General features: G+C 29.4%; 1 protein-coding gene across 1 annotated transcript; it reads right to left on the bottom strand.

The window, feature by feature from the left end:
- Positions 1-9,907: 9,907 nt before the first annotated feature.
- On the bottom strand, positions 9,908-24,440 carry LOC100258455 (uncharacterized). Its single transcript, XM_010653611.2, has 3 exons — positions 24,301-24,440; positions 11,050-11,477; positions 9,908-10,739 (listed from the first exon to the last, which is right to left on the bottom strand). Exons 1-3 carry the CDS (start codon positions 24,438-24,440, stop codon positions 9,952-9,954), a joined length of 1,356 nt encoding a protein of 451 aa, XP_010651913.2. The 3' UTR covers positions 9,908-9,951.
- Positions 24,441-25,117: the final 677 nt, after the last annotated feature.

The raw sequence follows: 25,117 nt of genomic DNA, 5'->3' as shown, positions 1-25,117 counted from the left end.
GTCATTATTATTCAAATAATCATAGTCCTTATTATAATCTACTATAAGGCTTCAATCATGATAATTGTCTTTCATGATAACGGTAAAGATTATAAGGATGTTCAACACAAAGGATAGCACGTAACATCTATAAAAATTTCAAGTTTAGAAGAAATCTACTTACAAACAAACAAAAATGGGTAGTCATGATAACTTCCACTAACCTACAAACAAAAATGGGTAATATTGTCATGATAACTGCGAAGATTATGCGAGCATTTGAAAAATTCAACACCAAAGATGTGTCATAAGAGAAATGTGAGAGGGACCAATTAAAATTAGCCCTAGCCATTAATTTCCCATTTCACTTGAGAACTACTTGAACCATTGTCATGATGCCTTGAAATCCAGCACCAACTTCACTCATAGGAATCCCATAATTTCTAAAAGATACAAGGGTAGACCATGAATTGTGTTAATGATGAGGGTACAAATCACACCTGAAATTATATGGTCAAGAAAATATTTATTTCATCTACCATGCACCTTGCTTATTCTCCCATCCGGGCATATAAAAAATGGAATAATTGGCTTCCATCTACGCCCATATATTGCAATATTTTATTGAATTGGAAAGAGTCATAAGATGAGTCATTTATGGGAGCTTTTGACAAGGATACCATAGGTTAGATTAGTGGAAAATGATAAAAGGAAGGGAACCTTTTTTTTTTTTTTTTTTTTTTTTTAACGTTTAAGTATAATAAAAAAAAATGTATAAAAAGAAAGGAAAATGTTAATTCTTTTTTAAAAGGGGGGAAATGACAATTTTGAAAATTTTAATTGTGGTTTGAATGCGTTTCTTTTTTTCTTTTTTTTCTTTTTTAAATAATAATAATAATAATAATTACTTATATATAAAACATAAAAAAATTTATAGGAAGTACATTAGTACATCCAAACCACACCATAATTTTCTTATTTATTCTCATGATCAACTTTTCCACAAATAATCAAAAAGGAAACAAATAAAATAAAATTTTTCCTTATCATTTTCAAGCATGTTTAGTTATGTGATTTAAAAACAGCCTTTTGTTTTTAAAAATTTCTAACATTATTTGGTTATTGTTTTCTAAAAACAATTTTTAAAAACAAAGTAAAATAAAGAACAATTTTTTAATAATATTAGAAAGTAATAAATCAAAATTTATTTTAAATTTATGAGTAAGTTTCTTTTATATATATATATATATATATATATATATATATATATATATATATATACATATACACACAAATTGAGAAAAAGTCAATGCTTTGAATTCATTAACAAGTTTAATAATTTTTAAAAGTAATTTAAAATTCAAATAGTGAACCAATTAATACAAAAAATTGGTCTAAAATGACTCTATTGTTTCTCATCTATATAGAATCATTATTTTTATTTTTTTCACTAGACAATTAAATTCCAAATTAAATAAGACTTAATGTGTTAGATTCATTAACAAGCTTAGTAATTTTTTAAAATAATTTGAAATTCAAATAATAAACTCATTAATACTAAACATTTATGGATAAAAATTTGTTCATAACTCTATTATTTTTTAGCATATAATTATATTTTTGTAAATTTTTTCACTATAAAAACTTCAAAACAAGTGACACTTGTATTGAATTTATTAATGGGTTTAACCATTTTTAAAAATAATTTGGAACTCAAAAAATAAATCTAATCATTATTAAAAAAAAAAATAGAAGATCAAAACTCATATATTATGAGTGATGACTTTACTATTTCTCCTACATACAATCACATTTTTTAAATTTAGGTAAATAAATTATAAATTAAATAAGACATAATTAATCATTTAAATTTTTAATGAATTTTTTAATTTTTAAAAATAATTTTGAATTCAAAAAACCAATCTGATTAATTACAAATTAAATCAAAATATTCTAGATTACTCTATTCACAATTTAGTATTAAATGTGTAGATGAAGTGAAAAACTTTACTCATTTACATGTTAAAAAGTTAAAATTTATTAATTATTCATTTTAAATAAAATATTGTTAAAAATTATCATTTTAAATTATTATTCATTTTAAAAAAAATAAAATAAAAAATACCATAAGGCTAGGGTCTATTTGATAAATGTTTTCAAAAACAGTTTTTATTTTGTAGAAAAAAAATCGTTTGGTAATAAATAAATAAAACAATTTTCTATTCATAAAAACAGAAAAAAAAAAATTTCAGATAATATCTTTTAATTGTTTTTCGTTCTTTTAACTTGTTTTCCAAGGGTTATTTTAAAAAATAATTATAAAAATATAAATAATGATTACAAATAAAACACTACAAATAAATATTATTTTTAAAATATATTTAAAAATATACAAATCAAGTTAAAAACATTTCGAATTCACAAACAAATATTTATTTTATAAAAAATCATAAAACAGTTTTCAAAAACTGTTCTTAAAAACTATTTTTTTTTAGAATTGTTTTAAAAAATAGTTATGAAATAAGTGTTAATATCCTTATATTTCTAACATATACTAAAATAATATTTTTTTTAAATAAAAAATATAATTTATGATTTTATTATTCATATTTACTAAAAACTATTTTTTAATTTATTTATAATTAAAAAAATTTAATTTTTAATTAGACTTAAATTTAATTTAATTTATATTATATAAATTGAATTTGCAATGGTTTTACAAAACCAAAACAAAAAAAATATATTTTAAAAACAATTTATTCAAACAATTTTTTTGTATTTTATTTTTAAAAACAGCTTGTCAAATACTCATATTTGTATAAATCATTAGAAAATTATTTTTTTTTCTTTAACTTAAAACCATTTTTAAAGATAAGTTTTAGAAAACATGGCCGAGCGGCCCCTCATTTCTCTATCTTTTTTTTTTCTTTTTTTCAAAATTTCCTGAATCAAAGCATATCCACAAAAATTTCAACTTTCACCCTGAAAGGCATATAATGAAGAAGAAATGAACCCATCAAGAGAGGAAGAAGGTTGGAAATTGTAGGATATGGTCCAGTTGCAGTGATCCAAAGGCTTCATGCATGCTTTATATTATAAAAACCCTAGCTAAGGTAATGCAACTACATCCATCTGAATTCAAATTTGTGCCAGTTAATATAAAAAAGAGTGATGCTACATTCAGCAGTTGTTGTTTGATGTTTTAAGCTAAGAAAAAAAATGATACAAGATGTGCTTTTGTGCATGGTCTCCCCCAGCCCGAACTGAATTGGGCTGGAAGTTAATATTAGTGGCAATTCCAATGCTGGATTGGGCTAGATCGGGTTTAGGCTTTGTCCTTTTGAGTGGTCTAGGGTCGGTTAATACAGGCCCCACTTAAGACTCTGTTTGGTTTCTCAGGAAGTGTACTAAAAAGTAAGAAAAAATATTAAAGAATAGAAGAAAAAAACAATTAAAAGATTTTCTTCCCTATTTTCTTTAGATGAAGATGAAGAAATTTTGATAAAAAAAATGTATTTTCGATATTTTTTTCTTAATTTTTTCTTTCCTTCTTTATTTTTTCCCTTCAAGTTTTTTGAGAATCAAATATAACACAATGCTTATTTTCAATTATAATCTTTTTATTCTTATACTAATAAATGAAAAGATCATGAAAATTTAAGTTATATTTGATTACTAAGGAAAAAAACATGTTAAAATAATGATTTTCTCATATTTGATTTTATTACGAAAATATAATAATAATTGAAATTAAAATTTACATATTTAAAATTTAATAAAAATTTGATAAAATAAATCTAACATATTAAAATAATTTATTAATTTTAAATTTTATTTTTATTTTTTTAGCTTTTTCTTCTATATTCTTTTTACATTCTAAAGAAAGCAGGCTAAGTCAAAACTCTTAATTTACACAAATTATGAGTTCTCTTTTTGTGGATTTTGAATGAAAAATATGAGTCGAATTACTTTTTTAACCATCAGTTTTGTCATGTTCATCTTATTTTATTAAATGATTCATGTGATTATTATATTTAATAAATGAGGTTTCCCTGATAGGGGCAAGGGCATACTCCTTTCACCAGAAACAAGAACTATCTCCTGTAGACACGCAAGGCCACGGCACTCACATTTCTGTAGCAGTCGTGGGGTGTTCCATTGGCCCGCCTCGCCATATACAAGGTGTGCTGGCCTGTCGGATGCAGTAACATGCATCGACATTATGGTAGCTTTTGATGATGGCCTGGACAGGCTGGACGATGGCGTTGACATGCTATGAATATCGCTTGGTGGACCAGCCTCCCTCTACTTCGCAGATCTAATGTCAATCGGTGCCTTCCATGCAATGAAAAAGGACATCTTCGTTAGTATGCATGGTAGCTGGGAACGATGGCATGATGTCTACCGTGGATAATGTAGCTCCTTGGACGATGACTGTTGGTGCCTTTGGCATGGATAGACAATTTAGAACCCCAGTTGCTCTCGGAAACGGTGTCAATATGTTTGTAAGTCCCTGTCCATACATAACAAAACGAAGGTGGTGTTTTATTAATGGATTTACAGTACTAATAACTACAATTCCACTGCATTCATCACAGGGTATTTCTCCTAACACATTCAAACTAGAAAAGATGTATCCTCTGATGCCAAGTAAGAATATCAAAAGCTGCCCGCTGTAATTGGATTGTTGAAATTATATAACATTGTAGGCATCTGATCATTGAAAACTTAAGCAGAGCATGTGATACAGACACCCTGGATAAGGAAAAGGTCAAGGGAAAAATTATTCTATGTGGGGGACCTCCCATGTCCCAAGATTATTGCCTGAAGGAATTGGGTGAGGTTGGGGTGTTGATCTCAGACGACGAAGAGTTAAAGACAGCCCATAGCTTTGTCATTCCAACCTCCGTCATTGATATTAAGCAGATTTACAAATATATAAACTCAACCAAGTAAGTTTCAATTGTTAATTACCAATTAACATACATGGTCATATTAGCCTTTTCGGATCACCTGTTCCATATCTGTTGCATGCCATTGACTTCATAGAAGACAGTCAGAAAAGTTCAGATATATATCTTTTGAATTAAACTGCAGAAACCCTGTTGTACAATATCCAAGTCCCTAAGTTAACGTAACTGCTCCCTTTTTGGCTGCCTATTCATCTCGAGGACCCAATAGAATCTCCCACACCATCCTCAAGGTCTCATTATTTTAAAAAAAAATTATTTTTATTTTTTTTATCTCTCTATCTCCCTCTAGCTGCTTTAATGGTGTTCAGTTTTGGTGTAGCCGGACATTGTTGCACCAGGGATTGACATATTCGCTGCCTATGCGAAATATGCATCCATGACCGGAGTCCTTTAGACAAGCAGTATGGTGTGTTTAACATAGAATCAGGAACATCTATGGCTACTCCTCATGTGACTGTGCCCGCCGCCTATATCAAGACATTCCATCCTTACTGGTCTCCAGCTGCATTTAAGTCTGCAGACTCATGACCACTGGTATATAACATAAGCAGCCTCCTTCCATTCTCTCATTTTAATGCTTCAAATCTTGTGAATAATTTCTTAAATTCTTTCTAACTGTACCATGGTTGCTTAATGTTTTCAGCTACTCAACTGAAAGTCCCGGACCCGGCACCTGCTTTGGGCTATGTCACTGGTCAAATAAACCCAACAGCAGCAGTGGACCCTGGTCTCGTCTACATCACCCAAACTGATTATATCCGCTTCTTGTGCCACGAAGGCCACAGTGGGACAATACTACAACTTGTCACTGATGAGGTCATCGAAAATTGCTCCACCGTCGGTCAATTTAGAGCCCATGATGTTCTAAACTACCCCTCCATGTATGTGCAGCTTGAGGACCCTAATGCTACTATTTCCGCCACCTTCTATCGTATGGTTACCAATGTGGGGCCTTCTGACTCCGTCTACAGGGCTACTGTGAAAGCCAACGAGGGTCTGAACGTCAGTGTGTCCCCTTCGATCTTGCGCTTTCAACGACCATATCAGAGAAAATCTTTTCAGGTTACGATAACAGGGAAACCACTAGGAGAATCTGGTGCCATTCGATCAGCATCGCTGGAATGGGTAGACTCAGAATCTGTGCATAGGGTCAGAAGTCCTATTGTTGCTTCCATTCCCGAAGAAGGGAGAATTGTGTTTTGGGCCCGGCTGGGCCCAAAAATTAATAAAAGATCCTCATAAGTTCCGTATTTAAGCCCAACACCTAAAGAAAGTTTACAAATTGAAAAGAAGGATATGAAACATTCAATTTTCCGAAAATGCCCTTTATTGTCAAAAAGAAAAAGAAAACAACTAATTTCCTACTCTCTTTCATTCTTTTTTTCCCTCTCTTTCATCATTCACCTTATCTTTTTCTCTCACATATTAATTGGTGGGACATGTAAATTAATTCTTTTATAGAAAAGTGTTACTATTTTCATCAATTATTTTTCTCCTAAAAACCATGCCTAATAAATTAAATATTGAAAATCAATGGTTGAAAATGATTATTACTATATTTTTAAAGTAAATATTTTTTAAATACCTCATAATTTTTTTTTAAACTTACAAAATATATAATAAATATTTTTTAAACACCTTAAAAAATATTATTATTCTTTTTTATCCAATATATATATATAAATATCTTTAGGTTGTAGACAATTATTTGAATATTTTCTCTATTTTTTGGACAATACGTTGATATTATCTTAATATATTATTTTGTAACATTATCATTTTTTAACTAATGGTGATAATTAATTTTTAATTGAATAATGTATTATAACTTAATAATTTGAAAAATATTCAAATGCCCTTTTAAATCTAAAATAGATGTGGACTTGACATGGTTTAAATTATTAAAGCATGATGTCATTAAGTTAAGCAAATGTATCATATTAAGAGATGTGTATGTAAATTATATCATAATTTTCTCTTTTTTTTATTTTTTTTTCCTTGTACATGATATCTTTTGTATAAAGTTTTGTAGATGAAAAATAACAAAATCTTTTGTTATGTAAAGAGGCATAACAACACATTAAAATTGAAAAGAGAATATAATGGAACACAAATTAGATGAAAATCACTTTAAATAAGGATATAATAGAAAACATATAAATGTAAGAAAAAACAAGTTTAGATGAAATTTAAAATAAAAAATCAAAGAAAATAAATTAAAAGTAATAATATAAAAATCGTAGAATCTTCAAAATTATAATTACAACAAAAAAATTATTTTAAATTAACTTGATAATTTAAATTAATGATTTTTTATAAAAAAAAATTACAAATGTTACAAAGATAATTTTTTATCCTTTTTAATTCTATTTAAATATGATTTTTTTTAATATCTACTAACATTATGTTTATAAAGGTAAAATAGTAAAAATATATATTTTATTCGGTTTACTTGTAATAAACACTTTAATTTTGGAATACTCTTTTATAGTTAGTGTAACACCCTTATATAATAGTGCAAATTTCATAAATAATTTATGGGTAACAAAGAAAATAAAGAAATGATTCAAAATTAACTAAAATCTTTCACAAATGGTAACCTTGTACACCCTTGTACACTTAGTATATTTCCCTTGTACATTTAGTACATTTCCCTTGTACAGTTAGTGTAACATCATTGTACAATGGTGCAATATATCCCTCTTAAGTTGTGTGTCCATGTAGGTATATTATTCTTATTTTTAATGGTTTGGCTAACAAAATGGTGGATGAATTAGGATTAAATTTTTTTTCCCCAAACATTATTACTAAGAAAAGTATCGAAATTTCCATGTGAAAGTTAAATAAATTGCATGACATAGGTATGCAATCTATGGGTGACAAGGAAAATGAAAAAGTGATTCAAAATCGATTAAATTTTTTTATAGATGGTAGTCTTGTACACCCTTGTACACTTAGTACATTTTCCTTGTACACTTAGTACATTTCCCTTGTACAATTAGTGTAATACCATTGTACAATAAATCTATCCTAAGTAATATGTCCATGTAGGTGTGTTAACCATATTTCTAATTGTTTAACTAATAAAAGGATGGATGAATTAGGGTTAGTTTTTTTTTTTCCCAAACATCATTATTGAGAAAAGTATCGGAATTTCCATATGGGAGTTAAATAAAGTGCATGACATGAGTATGCAATTTGTGGGTGACAAGGAAAATAAAGGAGTGGTTCAAAATAGATTGAAATCTTTTATAAATGGTAATCTTATACACTGCTTGTACACTTAGTATATTTCCCTTATACAGTTAGTAAATACTCTTATATAGTGACACAAATTTCATATTCCCGTAGTGCATATATGCCTATATTTGTATTAAACATGATTCTAGTAGTTTGATTAAAAAAATGATAAAAAACTTCAATCCAATTTTTTTTATGAACATATTACATTTTTGTGAAAAAATATACAATTGACCAATTCCTTTATTTAATTGTGAACATATTATATTTTAAAATAAAAAAGAATAATTAATAAATGAAATTTAATTCTTTTTATTATCTTAGTATTAAACAAGGTCTTCAATTTTCATTTTTAAAAATTTTTTTTCATTTTTTTAATTAAATGTATTTTCAAAAAGAGACAATATAGAAAATAAAAATAATTTTTAAAAATAAAAAATTAATAAAAACTAGAAAAAATATTTTAAAACCAATCTCAAACATAATCTATATAATTTTTAACTACTTGTTTTTATTTAAAATGAGTAAACATATCATTTAACCATTTTGTATGAGAAAAAAATCAATCTCTACTATACTATGTATTGATTCTAAATACGAAAACATTTTAGTTGGATATTTAAAATAAAAACTCTTCATCTATCCTCTTTCTCTCTTTTTTTTTTTTCTCATTTCAATAAATTTTCAATTAATTCAAATCATTAAAAAAATTCCTTAATAAACAAATTTGGAACATTCATATAACTTATTACAAAAGTCTATGTTCAAAAAATTATTAAACTATGGAAAGAAAAAGATTAAAAAAAAAACTTTAAACTTTTTATTTTATAATAATAAAAAAAATAAACTTTAAAATACTTTTTAGTATAAAAGAAAAAAAAATAGTAAATATATTTATTTTAAATAGTGTTTTAATCATTAAATTATTTACTTGTAAAATATAAAAAATAATTTTTATTCATTTAAATTAATATTTTTTTCAAAAGTATGTTCCAAAATAATTTTTGAATCATTAATATAATTTTTATTTATTTATAATTTAAAAATAGAAAATAATGTTGATTTTTTAATTATTTTTAAAGGAGTTTAAAAAATAAAAAAAAATAAAAAAAAGATTAAATAAAGGAGAATTTTATGGATGGGGCATGTAAAGAGTGGTGGTATAAAGACAAAATGATGGGTGTAAGTAAAAAGGGGTATTTTTGTCTATTCCAACCTCATATCCTTACAATCAATTATAGGTATTTGAAGGATCTTTTATTAATTTTTGGGTCCAGCTGGGCCCAAAACACAATTCTCCCCCCGAAGAATGGGCTGTACGTTCATAAGTAGTAATTAAGCAGCTGTAAGCAGCTGCACGATGCCTAGTTGCCTAGTTATGTTTAGTTCTTAGTTTTTCCTTTTCATTTTGGGTAGTTTTGTTTTGTCATTTTTCATCTAGGGTTTGGCTAGGATAGGATAAGCACTATAGGCTCGAATTAGGGTGTTATAAATCCCTTTTTGCTGTTTATAAACCTTCTACTAATTGATTTCTTCAGCTTCAATCTTGTGAGAACTTAAAAGGGTAAGACTGATAATCAATATCCACTTGATTGAAACAATAAATTGATTATCAAATTAACTTAAAAGTACACATTTTCATTCGAAGAATAAGTTACTAGAACTTGGCAGACAGAACAATGGTTAAGAGTCTGACCTTATTGTTACAATATTGCTTTGTGAAGCTGTTTAGAAATGGAGGAGACAGATTAGATTAGGTTTATCTCTTGCAAACCACTCCACGACCATCGATTCCGCTGACACAGTTTAGGTTAGCATACTCAAACTTCTCCAAAGAATATGCATCATCACCACTGGGTAAACGGCCACTGAATCGAGCAACAGCGCAGTCGGTGGTAAAGAGACCAGACGAGGCAAATTCCTTTTCACCACCCAAAATAGGCATAGCCACCCCCATCTTAACCCTGCTCACGTATTTGCTACCATATGTCTGGCCTAGAACACCACTAACATTGCCGCTCAATGAGTAGAACTTGAAGCTCAAGTCAAGGTGAGCAAAGCAGTCCTCCGCAGTTATGTCATAGTTATGTACTCGTGATTCTTTCTCTGTGATAGGGACTACAGATGCTTTGATCATGAAGTTCCCTTCCACTTCAATCTCCACAGCATTAGTGTTTTGGGTTCTTGTGACAGAAACATCTTCAGGTGACATTTCAGGCTGCCACTTTACGCCTTCCTCATCTGGAAGGAAGATTGGTTCTCCATCAAAGACAAGTGCAAGTCGATCCACAGAGTCGTCCCAAGTTGCTGTCTTCTTAGCACCAATGAAGAGTTGGTGGGTGTCAAAGAGGATTCCTAAGGACTGCACCCAAGTGAAATCTCTCTTCATGTTTTGGTTGCGCTTGCCTATGAAATGGGCATTGATGTGTAGATTGGAATCAGACACAAGGCAGAAGTCTCTGTCTTTTTTGCCATGGAAGTAGAAGGTGATTCCATCTCCTCCTATGAATCGTGGGTCTTGGCATACTGCCCCTGGCTTATTGCAATCTGTTCATGTTGGCAAGTATTAATAAGATGTTATCAACATTATTCTTTTTCCTCGTAAATAACTTGATTGTATGAAATGATAGAGAAACACAAAACAAAAAGCAACTTATATCAATTTTTATTCATTTTCTTGGAGTTTGTTTCCTTGAAATCAAAGTATAAGCTCCTTCCAATATTTTTTTTTTTTTCCATCTTAGCCACAACTACTCTAACCATGTAAGGCACAACCTTTGTTTTGCCTTCATACTGAAGTGAAAAAGCAGAATGTCATATAATTCCAAAGATGTAAATGGGGGATGCAAAAACTTACTGCAAACAGGACTGCAGGTGACACAGTCAACCTCACATCGATCCGGACAGGTACTAGGACAGTTGAGCTCCATGCCATAGCAGTGAGTGTAGTACTTGTTCTTGCACTTGACTCTCTTTGGTCCTGAGGAAGATGGCTGAGGTGAAGCAGGGGGTGGCGGAGATGGAATAGGTGTAGTGGAAATAGGAGTAGGAGGTGGCGGTGAGGGAAGAGGTGTGGTGGAGATAGGAGCAGGAGGCGGGGATGGGAGAGGCGTGGTAGTGGAAGTAGAGGGCGGAGGGGGAGGATGAAGAGTGGAAGTAGAAGGTGGAGGAGGAGGTGTAAGATGAGAAGCAGGAGGAGGTGAACGACGCCTTTTGGGCGGTGGCGGTGGTGGAGAGGCGGTGGGGGCGGCGGTGCAGTGCAAACGGGCTTGCACGATGCGCAATCTACAACACATGTCCTTAGGCAAGATGCAGGACAGTAGAGGTTTTTATGGTAACAGCTTGGATACTTCTTATCTTTGCACTTGACCTTCTTAGGTTTTTTGGCAGCTCCCTCGGCCACCACCACCACCATAAGGAGTAGTAGAACACACACACAAAACTTCACCATAGCTTGAGCCATTTGATATTTCCCTAGAGCACAGGTATAAGTGATTTGTGAATTAGACTCGTCCTCCTAGATCTCTTTTTATAGGATTTGAAAGAGAGCTTTAAATTAGACCCATGTATGAACCCTAAAATCTAGCATGCCTTCATGCCTGGTATTGAGTGTACCTTTAAGTATATAATTTGATGACCTTTAATGCTCTCACATGGCCTGCTTCTTCAACATGTTCAAAGTCAACCTTAAAATCTTCATATTTACGCACTCTTTCAACCTGCCATTTTAGTTGTTTCACGCCTGGTTAAACTGAAGATCGGATTGCCCAATGTGTAATCAAGAGGCAACAATTGGATGAGCCATTGTTTCTTGAATATATCCACACCAAATTTTATGTTTTGAGAACTTTTATAGTGTCATGGACTCGTGAATGTGCTATGATCCTAATTTAGAAATTTTATTTTATTTTATTTTTTATTGTTAATTTTATTATTCCTGTTTGGTGGTGTTATGAAAGATCCAAGAGATCATGAGTCAAGGGCATATTCTTCCCGAGGGTTGGCATGGACGGTTTAAGCTTGTGTACATTGGACTCTACCAAATGAACCTCAAAACTATATTAGTTTAATTACATTTTCTCATGTAACATGATTTATGATTAATTTCAAAGCTTAATGGGACTGTATACTACTCAAATAGCCTAGCTAACTGGGACAGGTTTCATCTAAATGCTAGCTAGCAAAGGCCCAATTGAAGGAAGTTGATCACACTGCCAAGAACACAAGATTTAACTTTTAATTTTGGGTTTCCCTTTGCCCAGCATGAAGGGATCCAAATATTAAATACCTGTCCTTGCAAATATGGGAGTTTTGTAAATGGTAATTCGAACTTAAAATATACTCCTTAAATTCCAAAAGCTAGTCGGGAGGAGGGTTGCCTCCTGATTTGAAAGAGCGAGTAGCCACTAATTAAAGCCAAGTTTAATGGTTGAGTACTACTCTGAAAAAGAAAAGACTGAAGATGATACACCAAGGGACGAAACGGTATCGTCCACCTTATCTCAGCCATGTTGATATGCTACTTTTAACCGGACCAAACCTTATTTGTCCCCTTCACAGCCATAGGGAGAGCCAAGTTGTAGAAGTTGAATTTGAAAGAGGTTTAGGTGGCTTAATCGAGACCATAGAGGGACTAGGGGCTGGCACCCTTTCCCTACAACTTAAATGAATAGATCCTAATATAAAATATCAATGTGGCATGCAAATTGACTTAAAATAATATTTGAAATACCTTTCAACATCTCCACTTTGATTCAAATTCTCAAGATTAAAACACCCTTAAAAGTCTTCATATTACTTCACTTCACGTACACCTCTAAGAAGCCTTCAAATACTATAGTTATCCATTACGTTTAGATAATCCCTTAACTTATAGGTAGGTACAAATTTAATAGTCACATTCATTGAACTATTCACTATATTGATCTCTTTATTAGTGTTTGTTACACTAAATGTGGAAACACTAAAATCATCACTAGAATACTTTTGAGATGGTTTAATTTGGATCCTTATTTTATCTCTAGTCAAACGGTATTATTGTTTTTATGATGCATTTTCTTTATCATTAAGATGTTATATCTGTTCTTCATTTCACTTTATTAAAAACTTTTTTATTGGTGTTCTCAAAGCTTTAGGCTCAAACTCTTATCTTTTCTCTCTCACCAAGGTTGTTTTTTTTTTATTATCTAATTTCTCTTTATGATGACTGAACATTGTAAATTTGTCAATAATCATACTCTAATAAAAAATTTACGGGATTTTGAATTTGAGCATCACAACCTATACCCTTTTACACCATCTACAAATCCTAAAGATTTATATCCACATCCTTGCTCTTAGTTTCAACTTTCCCTTCATTTACATGAGCATAAGTAAGATAATAAAAACTTCTTAAATTTGCATAATTGGCAAAGGAAGTAAATTATACCACTTCAAGAGTCCTACATTAACTAATAGATATTGAAGGGGATCTATTCATAAGATAACAAGTTGAATCAACAACTTTAGCCCAAAATTCTTTTGACAACCCTAAATTTAAGAGCATATATAATGCTTTCTCTAGAAGAGTCCTATTCATCTATTCTCCAAATCATTCTATTGGCATTGAATTTTGTGGAAAGGGGTTCAATGACTTTTTCAAGAATGAAATAAGAAATTTAAAATTTTAAAAATATAATTAAATTTTTTTAAATAAAATTAAAGCTAAAAATATAAAAATAAAATATTAACTTTTACTTAGTTAAAACACTCTCATTGAAAATATAAAAATAGAGAAAGAATTGGAAATACAATGGGAGTATATATTTTACTTTTTATTTTTTAAGTTTTTTTCAATTTTATTTTTTATGTATTTTATTTTTAATTGTATTTTTAATTTTTAAAATTTCCTATTTTATTGTAATGTCAACTAACAAAATTTTTATTCAATTTTATTATAAAAAATATATGAGAAGATGAGGAAATTTATATAATGCATGATATAAAATCATTATTAACTAGAAGATAAGAAATATTTTATTTATCACTTGAGGGTTGGAAATTTTTTTCATAATAATTTGTATCTCATATTACATAATAAAAAAATTATAATATATTTATTTGTAAAACAGTACTTTTATTAAATTAAAATGGTAAATCAATTTTAGATAATTTTATTTAATATTATTAAAAGGGTATTTCAAGAAATAATTATTTTACATATGAAAAAATGTATGTATTTTAAAATATTTTTAAATAAATAAAAATAAAACTAATTTTATAAAAGTTGGGTTTTTTATATATAATTTTTTCAAATTAATGACTTAAAACTTACTTTTCCCCTTTTTATCTCTTAAAATCAATGACATTGTTTTTCTGCAACAAATCAACTCAACTAAAATAAATAAATAAATCTCTAAACCTCCAATATTAATTAATAACTTGACTCCTATCGAATGCAAATTATATGATGGATATAAATAACACTAAAAATGAAGATTAATAATAATAAAATATACAATTATAAGAACATAGAAAAACAAAACTAAAACTAAAAAATAAATAAGATGATAAAAGATCTTGATTTCTATTCCAAATTCATCATTGTATTAATAATAAAATAAATATAAAACCAAAAATAAAAATAAAATTGTAGAAAATGATAAAGAAATATAACAAACCAAAAATAAAAATAAACATAAAATTTTATAAAATAAAAAAATACCACATTTTTATATTATATATTTAAAACATTTGTTGGTATTTTCTATAACATTAATGTTATTAAAAAAACCATGAAATAATTTATTAGATAATATTTGAGTTGTTATTTTAATTCAGTACTCATAATGAGGGCATGATTAAATTCATTTGTGAGGAAATTATTTGATTCATGTCATGAGGAATTCTTTTTCGACTTTTGGCAACTTGATAAGAAGAAATTAATAAATTACCATTTATGTATATATATATATATATATATATGTATCAAAGGTTTAAAATATCTGAAAATATCCTCAATACATCTAATATCCATGGATTCTCATACAAATTGAGAAGATATATTTATCAACTGATATTTCTGAATATTTTACGGATATTTCATCTATTTTTTAAATTTTTTAGTGTTTCAACCATATTTCACTAATATTTCTAGATATGTCACCGATTTTTTATTTTTTTATTATTAAACAAATTAATTCTAATTATTTTATTTTTAAATTTGATTTAATTTATTACAAAAAATATAAAAACATAATTTCATTAATAGGTTTTTTTATATAATCTATATATTTATTAAATATAAAAAAATAAACATATATATATATATATATATATATATATATATATATATATATTATTTATTTGATATTAGTGAATACATTTAAATTAAAATGGATAATAATTTTAATATTAAACATATTTTAAAATTAGCCATGTTATCATAATATTATTGTAAAATAATATATAATGCAACTTAATAATAAATGTATACTTATAAAATTTATATTTTTTTTTTATCAATATAGAGGATATTATTATCAAATATGCAAATTATATATTTCAAAATTTTTAAAAAAAAACTTTAAAATGTCTATTTTTACTTCTTATATAATTTTTTTAGAGTTTTTCTTAATATTTTTAGAATTTTTATTAATTTTTACGTCATCGATATTTTGTATTAAAATATTCGTCGATATATCTGTAAAATCGAAGTATCGATATATTCGTAAGTATCAATATTTTCATATATATATATTCCATGAATGTGAGTCTTTCCAATTCGTCTTCCAAGTTTCTTTTTCCTATTTGATCCATTTCTTTAAGGTTCTTTTTTTTTTTTTATGGGTCTCATTATATGTTTAAACTCTAAAGTTAGTGAGAACATTTGTTTTTAATCCTTCTTTGTTCTTTTCTTTGCTATTAGTTGTCTAGCAATATAGTTCAACCATTACAACAAACAAATAATGAAAAAATAAAATAAAAAAACAAAGCAAAGTTTATTGGGATGATGTTGTTGTTGATGGATTTATCAAAGTTTGTGTTAATTGTTGAGACTTCAACTGAAAATACATCAAATAGTCACTTTAGTAAGTTGAGATGAAAAATCGTGATAAAAACATTTAACAATTTAGAAGAACCCATCAATATAAGCAACTTAAAAATAAATGAGGTTCTCTTAAAAAGGATTGGTGACTTTGGATGCCTTGATTCAAAAAGAGATTGGCCTTAGGTGGTATCCTACAAGGCAAACTAGCAATACTAGCAATGAATAGTGGGATAAGAAATTGGAGATTCGTTTTTATATATTTATTAATTTTATTTGGTTATGGTTGTGAAATATATATAATAAATTGAATACTTTTGTAGTAGAACCCTAAGACAATAAATTTTAAGGCCAAGGGCTTCAAAAATATTGAGTAATTGGACATACTTTTCAAAAATATTGTTGTTACTAATGAAGAAGTTTGGGTACTATCACAAGGCTTCATAGGACATAATGTTGATGGTCCATCTAAGGCGGGAGAACACGAGGATAATATGGTAGAAGGCTAATTGAACTCTAGTTGCAATTCATTGCTTGGTAATATTTCCCATAGTTTTGAAGCTACTACCCAACTTACTATGAAAAAGAAAAAAAGGGAAAAGGAAGAGGAAAAGAGATGGAATCAAATATGAGGTTGTGGCTACGCAATTAAAGTGCATTTGTAAGTATTGTGGAGAATAAGTTTATGTCACATCTAGAGCATCTAAGTCTATTTGTAGCATTGTTGAAGTAATGAAAAGTATATGTAACATTCTTAAAGTGAAGAATGACTTTGAGTTGTATATGAAAGTCATAGATATCTTGGTTGTTAAGGAAAACAGAGATGTTTGTTGCATTAAAAGAATTGACTAAACAAATTACATGGCTTACGCATAAACATGCTTGACAATTTTAGTTGTTTGTTGTTCAAATGTTTGAAATGTATTTTTGTCATCTAATATTATTTTAGATTAGATTAGTATGTTGGTATTGAGCAAACTTTGTGAGTAAGGAAGACATTACGTTTGTCACCTGTATTTATAATTGTTTCTTTCTCTAAAAGTTGTGACTATTAGATGAGCTTTACAATGTATTTGATTTCACATAACATGTGGACCCCATATTTTGCACAATGCATTCTCACTCGATGGAGCGACTCATTTTTTATTTTATTGAATAAAAATTATTTTTAGAAAAGACTTGGAGTCACCACTCATTTTATTTTTTTAAAGGGAAAACAAAATAAGAAAGAAAACCTTGTGTGACTCCTTATTTGGAAAAGACATATCTGCAAAAACAGAATCTAGATCCGGGGATTAAGTTACCTATTGGGAAGGTACGGTGAAGAGTCATAGCACCCCTCTAAGCCCTATAATAAGGTCTCTACTAAATAAGGTGAGGCAAGTGTGACAATTAATAAGGAAATCAATGGATACTAATAAAATGATCAAATAATAAAACAAATCGAGCATGATAACGAATAAATAAATGAAGTAGGAGTGCGAGCATACCTTAGCAGCAAATAAGAACATGCTATCATGGAAATAAGTTTAACTCATAATGATAAAATCAGCACATTCATATCAAAGAGTAAGACAAAGATCAGACAATATTCATTAAGTATAGCAGTTGACAATCAGAAGAGAAAATTCATATGTAGGGCCCCCACCAAAGCCCAATTTATCTTATTATGAATTAATTCCCATAAATTTCATTATTTTGGAATTATGAAAATTTATTCATTTTTATATAAAACATGAAAATTGAAAATTATTTGAAAATCAAAGAAAATTTAAAAAAGTGCATGCCAAAAGGAAAATGACAGCAAATTTATTAAAATTGGAAATTTTGGTGACCTAAAACCCTACGGAAGGAAGAAAAATTAATGACTTAAAAACTATTTGAAAACCAAAGTGGAATTAAAATTATTTGAGAAAAAAATGGAGTTTTGAAAAATTATTTAAAAAATGGAGTGTGGAAAATTATTTTTAACATCAAATAATGAAAAAAAAAAAAAAAGAGGATAACATGTGGCCATTGGGATTACATGCCAAGAGTGGCCATGCGTAGCCATACACACGTGGTATTTTCTTCATTAATTCTCTACTACATGACCACCATATATGCAGTCACCTTCAGCTCGTTTCTTCACTAGAGTTTCAGCACAATTCAACCATGAAAATACCCACAAAACTTCACTTGGATTTCAGACATTTGATTATCCTATATGCAGCCACCTTCAGCTCGTTTCTTCACTAGAGTTTTAGCACAATTCAACCATGAAAATACCCACAAAACTTCACTTGGATTTCAGCCATTTGATCACCCCATATGCAGCCACCTTCAGCTCGTTTCTTCACTAGAGTTTCAGACCAATTCAGCCATGCAAATACCCACAAAACTTCACTTAGATTTCAACCATTCAATCACCCTATATGCAGCCATCTTCAACTCATTTCTTCTCTAGAGTTTCAGCACAATTCAGTCATGTAAATACCCATAAAACTTCACTTGGATTTCAGCCATTCGATCACCCTATATGCAACCACCTTCATCTTGTTTCTTCACTGGAGTTTTACCACAATTCAGCCATGAAAATACCCACAAAACTTCACTTGGATTTCACCCATTCAATCACCATATATGCAGCCACCAAATCTATTAAAATTCAACCATAAACAATCATTGTCTATACAACCATTGATCTCCACTGAAATGCAGCCATGAAACTCTATTATGTGGCTACAATTCAATCATCCAATTCTACTAATTTTCAGCTAGGAACTAACACCTTTTCCATTTGAATTTTATCCACATGTTGCTGCCATATGCTGCTACCACTAATGCGATCTCCACTAGCTGTTGTCACTTTTTAATTCTCCCACTGAAATGCAACAACAAAAGAAGAAAATGATTCATGATTAGTATCTCAAACCAACTGAACATGTTCCTGTCTACGATATTACAATATTCATGTCTACCATTCTCAGATTCTCCTCACTTTCATCAAAATTCAAAGTTATAATTTCTATTATAAAATTCCAAAACATCTTCCAATCATCCGCTGAAATTCATAGTTGTGATCCTCAAAATCTCTCACTAAGATTCATGGCTACAATCTTCTAATCCTCTTATTGAAATTCATCGTTGCATCCATCTGAAATGTGTATGTCTTGCAATATGATGACTTCCAAAATCTGGCGATGATCGAGTATGGTGATATTAAGTTAACCCGCTACAACTCCTCCATGGAGACATGAACTAGTGGTAATCAGGAAGATAATGAAGATGTTGCTCCTTGTTTTCAATTGCAATTGACAGTAGAGGAGATGATACCGACAGAAATCTTGCTTCTACTAGAGACTATGTCATTGCGTGAATTTTCTCCACTCGAAACTGGCCATGATGACTTCAACCCCACCATTAGCAAGAAACATAAAGGAATATTAATAATAATAAAAAAAAAATGTAAAAACAGAGCATGAACTTGTCTCTATGTCATGGATCCTCAAAGAGCAAGGAACAGGTGGGGTTTAAAGAAAGTAAGAGCATGATTTTTATGTATCTAATTCAGGGAAGGAGTAAGGCATCAAACATTCACAAGAGAAAACAAACATAAAAAAAACCAAGCTAAAAATAGAGCATGCATGTAGGGAGTAAAGTCCGATAAAGTAGCTAGAAATGTAGTTGGAAATGGAAATGAAAGAGTGTAAAAATCAGAGGCAAGAAGCTTGCAATGGCTTTACCTGGAATGCTCACTCATAAACCCCAGAGTTGTCTTGCTTCCACTTTCTTCTTCCTTTGCTCTGTTTTTCTTCACCAGTACTCACATGTTTTCCTCGTTTTCATTCCCCCCAACTCTCACTCAAACCCTTAAATATTAGAAAGCTCGTATACCCTACTCCTTTCTTCTTCTTCCTGTTTTCCTCAAAAACCTCTATCTCCCCTCTGTTTCTCACCGGTACCCCTCTATTTTTAACTTCCAGTCCAAGCCTGTACCCACCCTGCTTAGCTCATCATCCTCTGAAACTCCACCATTCTAGCCATCTCTCTCTAGCTACTTCGTTGTTCCCCGTTCAGCAAAAAAAAGTCTCTCTCAACCACCACCATGGCAAGGTGGTCACGTCCTTGCCACACATCTCAACAGCTTGCTCCCCTTGGAAGTCATCCCCCACTCCCAAATAAAATGTCCAACTCCTTCCGAGTAGCCAAAGAGGGGTCTACACAACACTTTTGAATCTAAAATTTTGTTTTGTCAAGTTGTTGAGAATGGAAATGAAAAATATGGGGAAATTGCAATATTGAAACATATCTCAAACACTAAGCCACCACTTTTGAATATGAAATGGATGTAAAATAGAAGTGTGATGGAAGGAGTCTTATCCCTAAGGTGGCCTACATAAGCTAGATTCTTTTTTTATTATAAAAATAGAATTATATAGTTGTATGTAAATAACTAGTACATTGAAATTTTTTAGATTATGGGTAATAATTAATAGCATAATCCAAGTCACAAAATTGTATTTTTTGTTCACTTCTTATTACTTGCCATTGTTAATATTTTGCATAATGCTATTAGTCTTGTACTTGCATGTTCAAATAATTTTTTAAATGAAAAAAAATCTTCTTTTAAGTAAATGTGCATAGGCTTATACTATATTAATAGAAAATATATATTAACGTATTAATTCTTATTTTTATTTTGTAAATATGTCTTTTAATAACAGTGATACTGAAAATCATAATTTTGAAAATAAAAACAATGATGAAAATGATTTTTATCATTCGGTGCTGTCGGATGTATTGTAGTTATGACATTTACAAGCTACAAAGAAAAAAAAATCTAATAGAATTTTTTTCCACACAAGATACAAGTTTTTTATGCATGTCTTGAATGATCATTAAAGTAGATGTTTTGAGCATTTTAGAAAGAAAAAACATATATGTATTAATTTATTAGAGACACTTACTAAAAGGTATGGTCTAAAAGAAGGTTTAGATACACCCTTAATAAAGGTTTTGACAATGTTTCTCACCACAATGAGTAATGGACATAGCAAATAGGATGATTCAAGAAATATTCCAACACTTTGATAAATCTGTTTCTAGATGGTTTGAGATCATATTAGATTTTGTTTGTCTTATGGCTAATAAAACAAAGTGATCCACAGTTTATGAAGGTCTTTGATAAAATAAGAAATAATAATCGGTATGGTCATATTTTAAGGACTATATTGGGGTAATTGACGAAACTCATATACTTGTGGTTTCTAGAGATAAACAAATATGATATATTTTTTAAAAGGTATTATTGCCTAAAATGTTAAGGTTATATGTGATTTCAATTTGTGTTTCATATTTGCATAGCTCAGATGGGAAAACACTACTCATAATGTTTGCATTTTTTTAGAGGCATTAAGAAGGTTAGAATTGGGTTTTCCTATCCACCTAAAGGTTTATGATTGAAAATATCAAAGTTGATTTTGCGATTAAATTTATTATAATCTAATACATTTTTTTGTTTTTCTTTTGTAGGTAATATTATTTAGTTGATGTTGGTTATCCTCAAATGAGTAGATATTTAGGCCCTTATAAGGGCAAACATTACCATCTTTCATATTTTTGATAAGGTAGTTTACCTAAAGGTAAGAAGAAAATATTTCATCATAAACATTCATTTTTAAGGTGCACAATTGAAAAACCATTTGTCGTTTTGAAAAATTAATGAAGAATATTACAAAAAATGCATAGTTTTTCTCTTGAAAAACAAGTAAAGATTGTTATTCCTTCAATGACTCTTCATAACTTCATAAGGATTAATGATGTAATACATATGGAATTGAGATCTTATTATGATGATCAAAGGTTATTTCCACCTAATGAAGAAGAGAGTAGAGTTGAACAACTTATTGAGGAAGACTGTTCATATTATGTAAGAAGAAGAACGTAATCAAATTGTAAATCTTCTTATATCTCATTGATGTTTTATTATGACACTAATATGTGATAATATAGTTTTTCCCCTTTTTTGCTATTAAAAAAATTGTTTTTTATTTAGTACTTTTGATTAGTAAAGGTTTTTTATTTATTTATTTTTTATTTTTTAAAAGAAAGTAAACTAATATATAATCATGTACTTTGTTACTTTGAAAATTCAACATTTCTTTATTAATCTACATATTTTTGTAAGTATTTTGAAAATTTTATTCTAGGGGAAAAAATTATTATTTTTAAGCTAATATATAATCAAATAATTTTTTATTTTAAAATAATATTATTGTGGACCCCTCATTTTGGCTCATGCGCTTCCACTCGATGACGAGCTCAGTTTTTATTTATTTGGTGGAAATTTGATTTTTTTTTAAAAGACTTGGAATCGCCACTTATTTTTGTTTTATTTTTAAAGAGTAAACAAAATAAGAAAGAAAACCTTAAGTGTGACTTCTTATTTGGAAAATGTGGTCTATAAAAAACCAAATATGGGCTCAGGGGTCAGGTTATTTATTGGGAAGGTACGGTAAAGACCGTAGCACCCCTCTAAGTCCCTAAAAATGAGTCTCTACTAAATAAGGTAAAGCAAACATGACAATTAACTACGAGATCAATGGATACCAAAGTGATCATAGATCAAAAGCAAGTCGGGCTAATGGATAAATGAACAAAGTGAGAGTGAGAGTGAGAGTGTACCTTGGTAGCAGATAATAAAGCGCTACCATGAAACAATGTTAGTGCGTAATAACGAATACAAAACATATCACATGCATATCAAAGCGCAAGACAAAGATCAGACAATACTCATTAAGCATAACAATCGACAATCAGAAGAGATCATATGTGAGGCCCCCACCAAAGCCCGATTTATCTTGCATGAATTAGTATCACAAATCCCATTATTTTGGAATCATGAAAAATGTCTTCATGCTTATGTAAAATTAAGAGAAATAGAAGATTATTTGAGAATTGGAGTGAAATTAAAATTGTTCGAGAGAAAACTGGATTTTTGAAATTTATTTGAAAATTGGACTCTTGAAGATCATTTGAAATTTGGAGTTTTGAAAATTAAATTTAAGAATAAAAATTTTAGAAATTAAATTTGAAAGAAATTGGAATTTCGATATTCATTCGAGAATTGGAGATTTGCAAATTAAATTTAAGAATTGGAATTTCGGAAATTCAATTTGAAAGAAATTGGAACTTTGAAAATTATTTGAAAGTTTGGAATTTTAGAAGTTAAATTATGAAAATTGGGACTTTGGAAATTAGATTTGAAAGAAATTAGAATTGAAAATGATTTGAGAAATAGAAACTATGAAAATTAAATTATATAAATTGGAATCTTGGAAACTATTCGAAGGTGGAATTTTTAAAAATAAATAAATAAAATGATAATAATAATAATAATAATAATAATAATAATAATAATAATAATAATAATAATAAATAAATAAATAAATAAATAAATGTGAAAATTGGAATTTTGGAAATTGGAAATTAAGTTCATAAATTAGAAAATTGGAATTTAAAAAATCGAGAATTAAATTCAAAAATCGAAATTTTGAAGAATTATTTAAAGATGAAATTTTAAAAATAAATAAATAAATAAATAAATAAAATAATAACAAAAATAATAATGATTAAATAAATAAATATGAAAATTGAATTAAATTTGGAAATCGGAATTTTAGAAAATTATTTGAAAATAGAAGTTTTGAGAATTAAATTTTAAAATAATAAAAATTTGGAAAGTTAAAGTTTTTTTTATAAAAAAAAATTAAACTTCAAAAATTGGAGTTTTTGAAAAATTGAAGTTTTATAAATTTATTTGAAAATAGAATATTTAGAAAATTAAATTTGGACATCAAAATATGAAAAAATAAAAATAAAAATGAGATTGGTAGTGGGTAGGTTTGGTTGGATGATGGAAATTAAAGTATGGAATACCAGGAAATATGGTTTTTCATATCATGGCTGGTTTTTACAAGTAAAAGAAATAGGGAAAATAAAATAAAATAAAAAGTAATGATGAAAATTGGAAAATGAGACTTTTGATGGCATCCTCATTAAATGCTATAATATTTCTTTTTCTCAATATATTCGAATGACATTGCCCTGGTTCCTTCAGTGGCGGGTTCACCTAGAGAAAAACTCCCTAACACCATCACCCATGCTGCTGCTCTCATTGGTGCCCAACTGATCAACCCCACCACTAGCAAAGCCATTGCCACCACCACCAGGGAAGCCATTACCGTTGCCAGTAGCGCTACCAACTCAGATCTCTCTACCTTGTGTAACTAAATCAATTCCCTTCTGCCATTCCATTCACTAAAACGCCCAAACTCTCTCTAGAACACTAAATTTCAACAAAGTCCATCACAAACTTTCTCCCCTCTGTTTTGAATTAAAATAGGAAGAGCATAAAAAAGAATCAATTGCCACTAATGGGTTGTTTCAACGTGAAACTGAAGTTGAATAATGGAGGTGAAAGCCGAAAGCCGAAAAGCAGCCATTTGGGTTATGAAAATGATTTATATATTGGAGTGGTTTGAGGGTTGGCCATTTAAACCATGCACTGTGAACTTTTGCACCTTTCTCTTTAGCAACTTGAGCTAACCAACTTACAGAACAACAAAAATTGAAGCAATGATTCTATGAGTTGGGTGTGTGCAGGTGGGTAAGAGTTGAAGGCAAAGCATGTGCTCTTGCAGGCCACTACTCGCATGTTGTCGTGAGATCTCACTTGGAAACCTATCGGACACATGGTGTTGAGAAGGTTGAGGTTGGAAAGATGAGAGGTGGGGATAATCTCGGCTGGTGATACACACAACACTATGCACCCGGAACACCCACAAGAAACAGAGAAGAATAACAAGAAAACAGAACATCCAAAAAAAAGAAAAACAAAAGTGCCCCCTCGTGCTTA

The sequence above is a fragment of the Vitis vinifera genome, chromosome 6, assembly GCF_030704535.1.
Source record: "Vitis vinifera cultivar Pinot Noir 40024 chromosome 6, ASM3070453v1".
Lineage (NCBI taxonomy): Eukaryota > Viridiplantae > Streptophyta > Magnoliopsida > Vitales > Vitaceae > Vitis > Vitis vinifera.
The sequence above is the reverse complement of the archived record's forward strand: the minus strand, read 5'-3'. Positions and strand labels throughout refer to the sequence as shown.

Excerpts from the sequence above, each read along its gene's own strand:
- LOC100258455 (XM_010653611.2), bottom strand. The coding sequence starts at position 24,440 with ATGGCTTCCCTGGTGGTGGTGGCAATGGCTTTGCTAGTGGTGGGGTTG. Across the intron at positions 11,478-24,300 it reads ACTGAAGGAACCAGGGCAAT|ATTGCGCATCGTGCAAGCCC; the intron begins GTCATTCGAATA and ends CATGTGTTGTAG. Across the intron at positions 10,740-11,049 it reads CACCTGCAGTCCTGTTTGCA|ATTGCAATAAGCCAGGGGCA; the intron begins GTAAGTTTTTGC and ends CAACATGAACAG.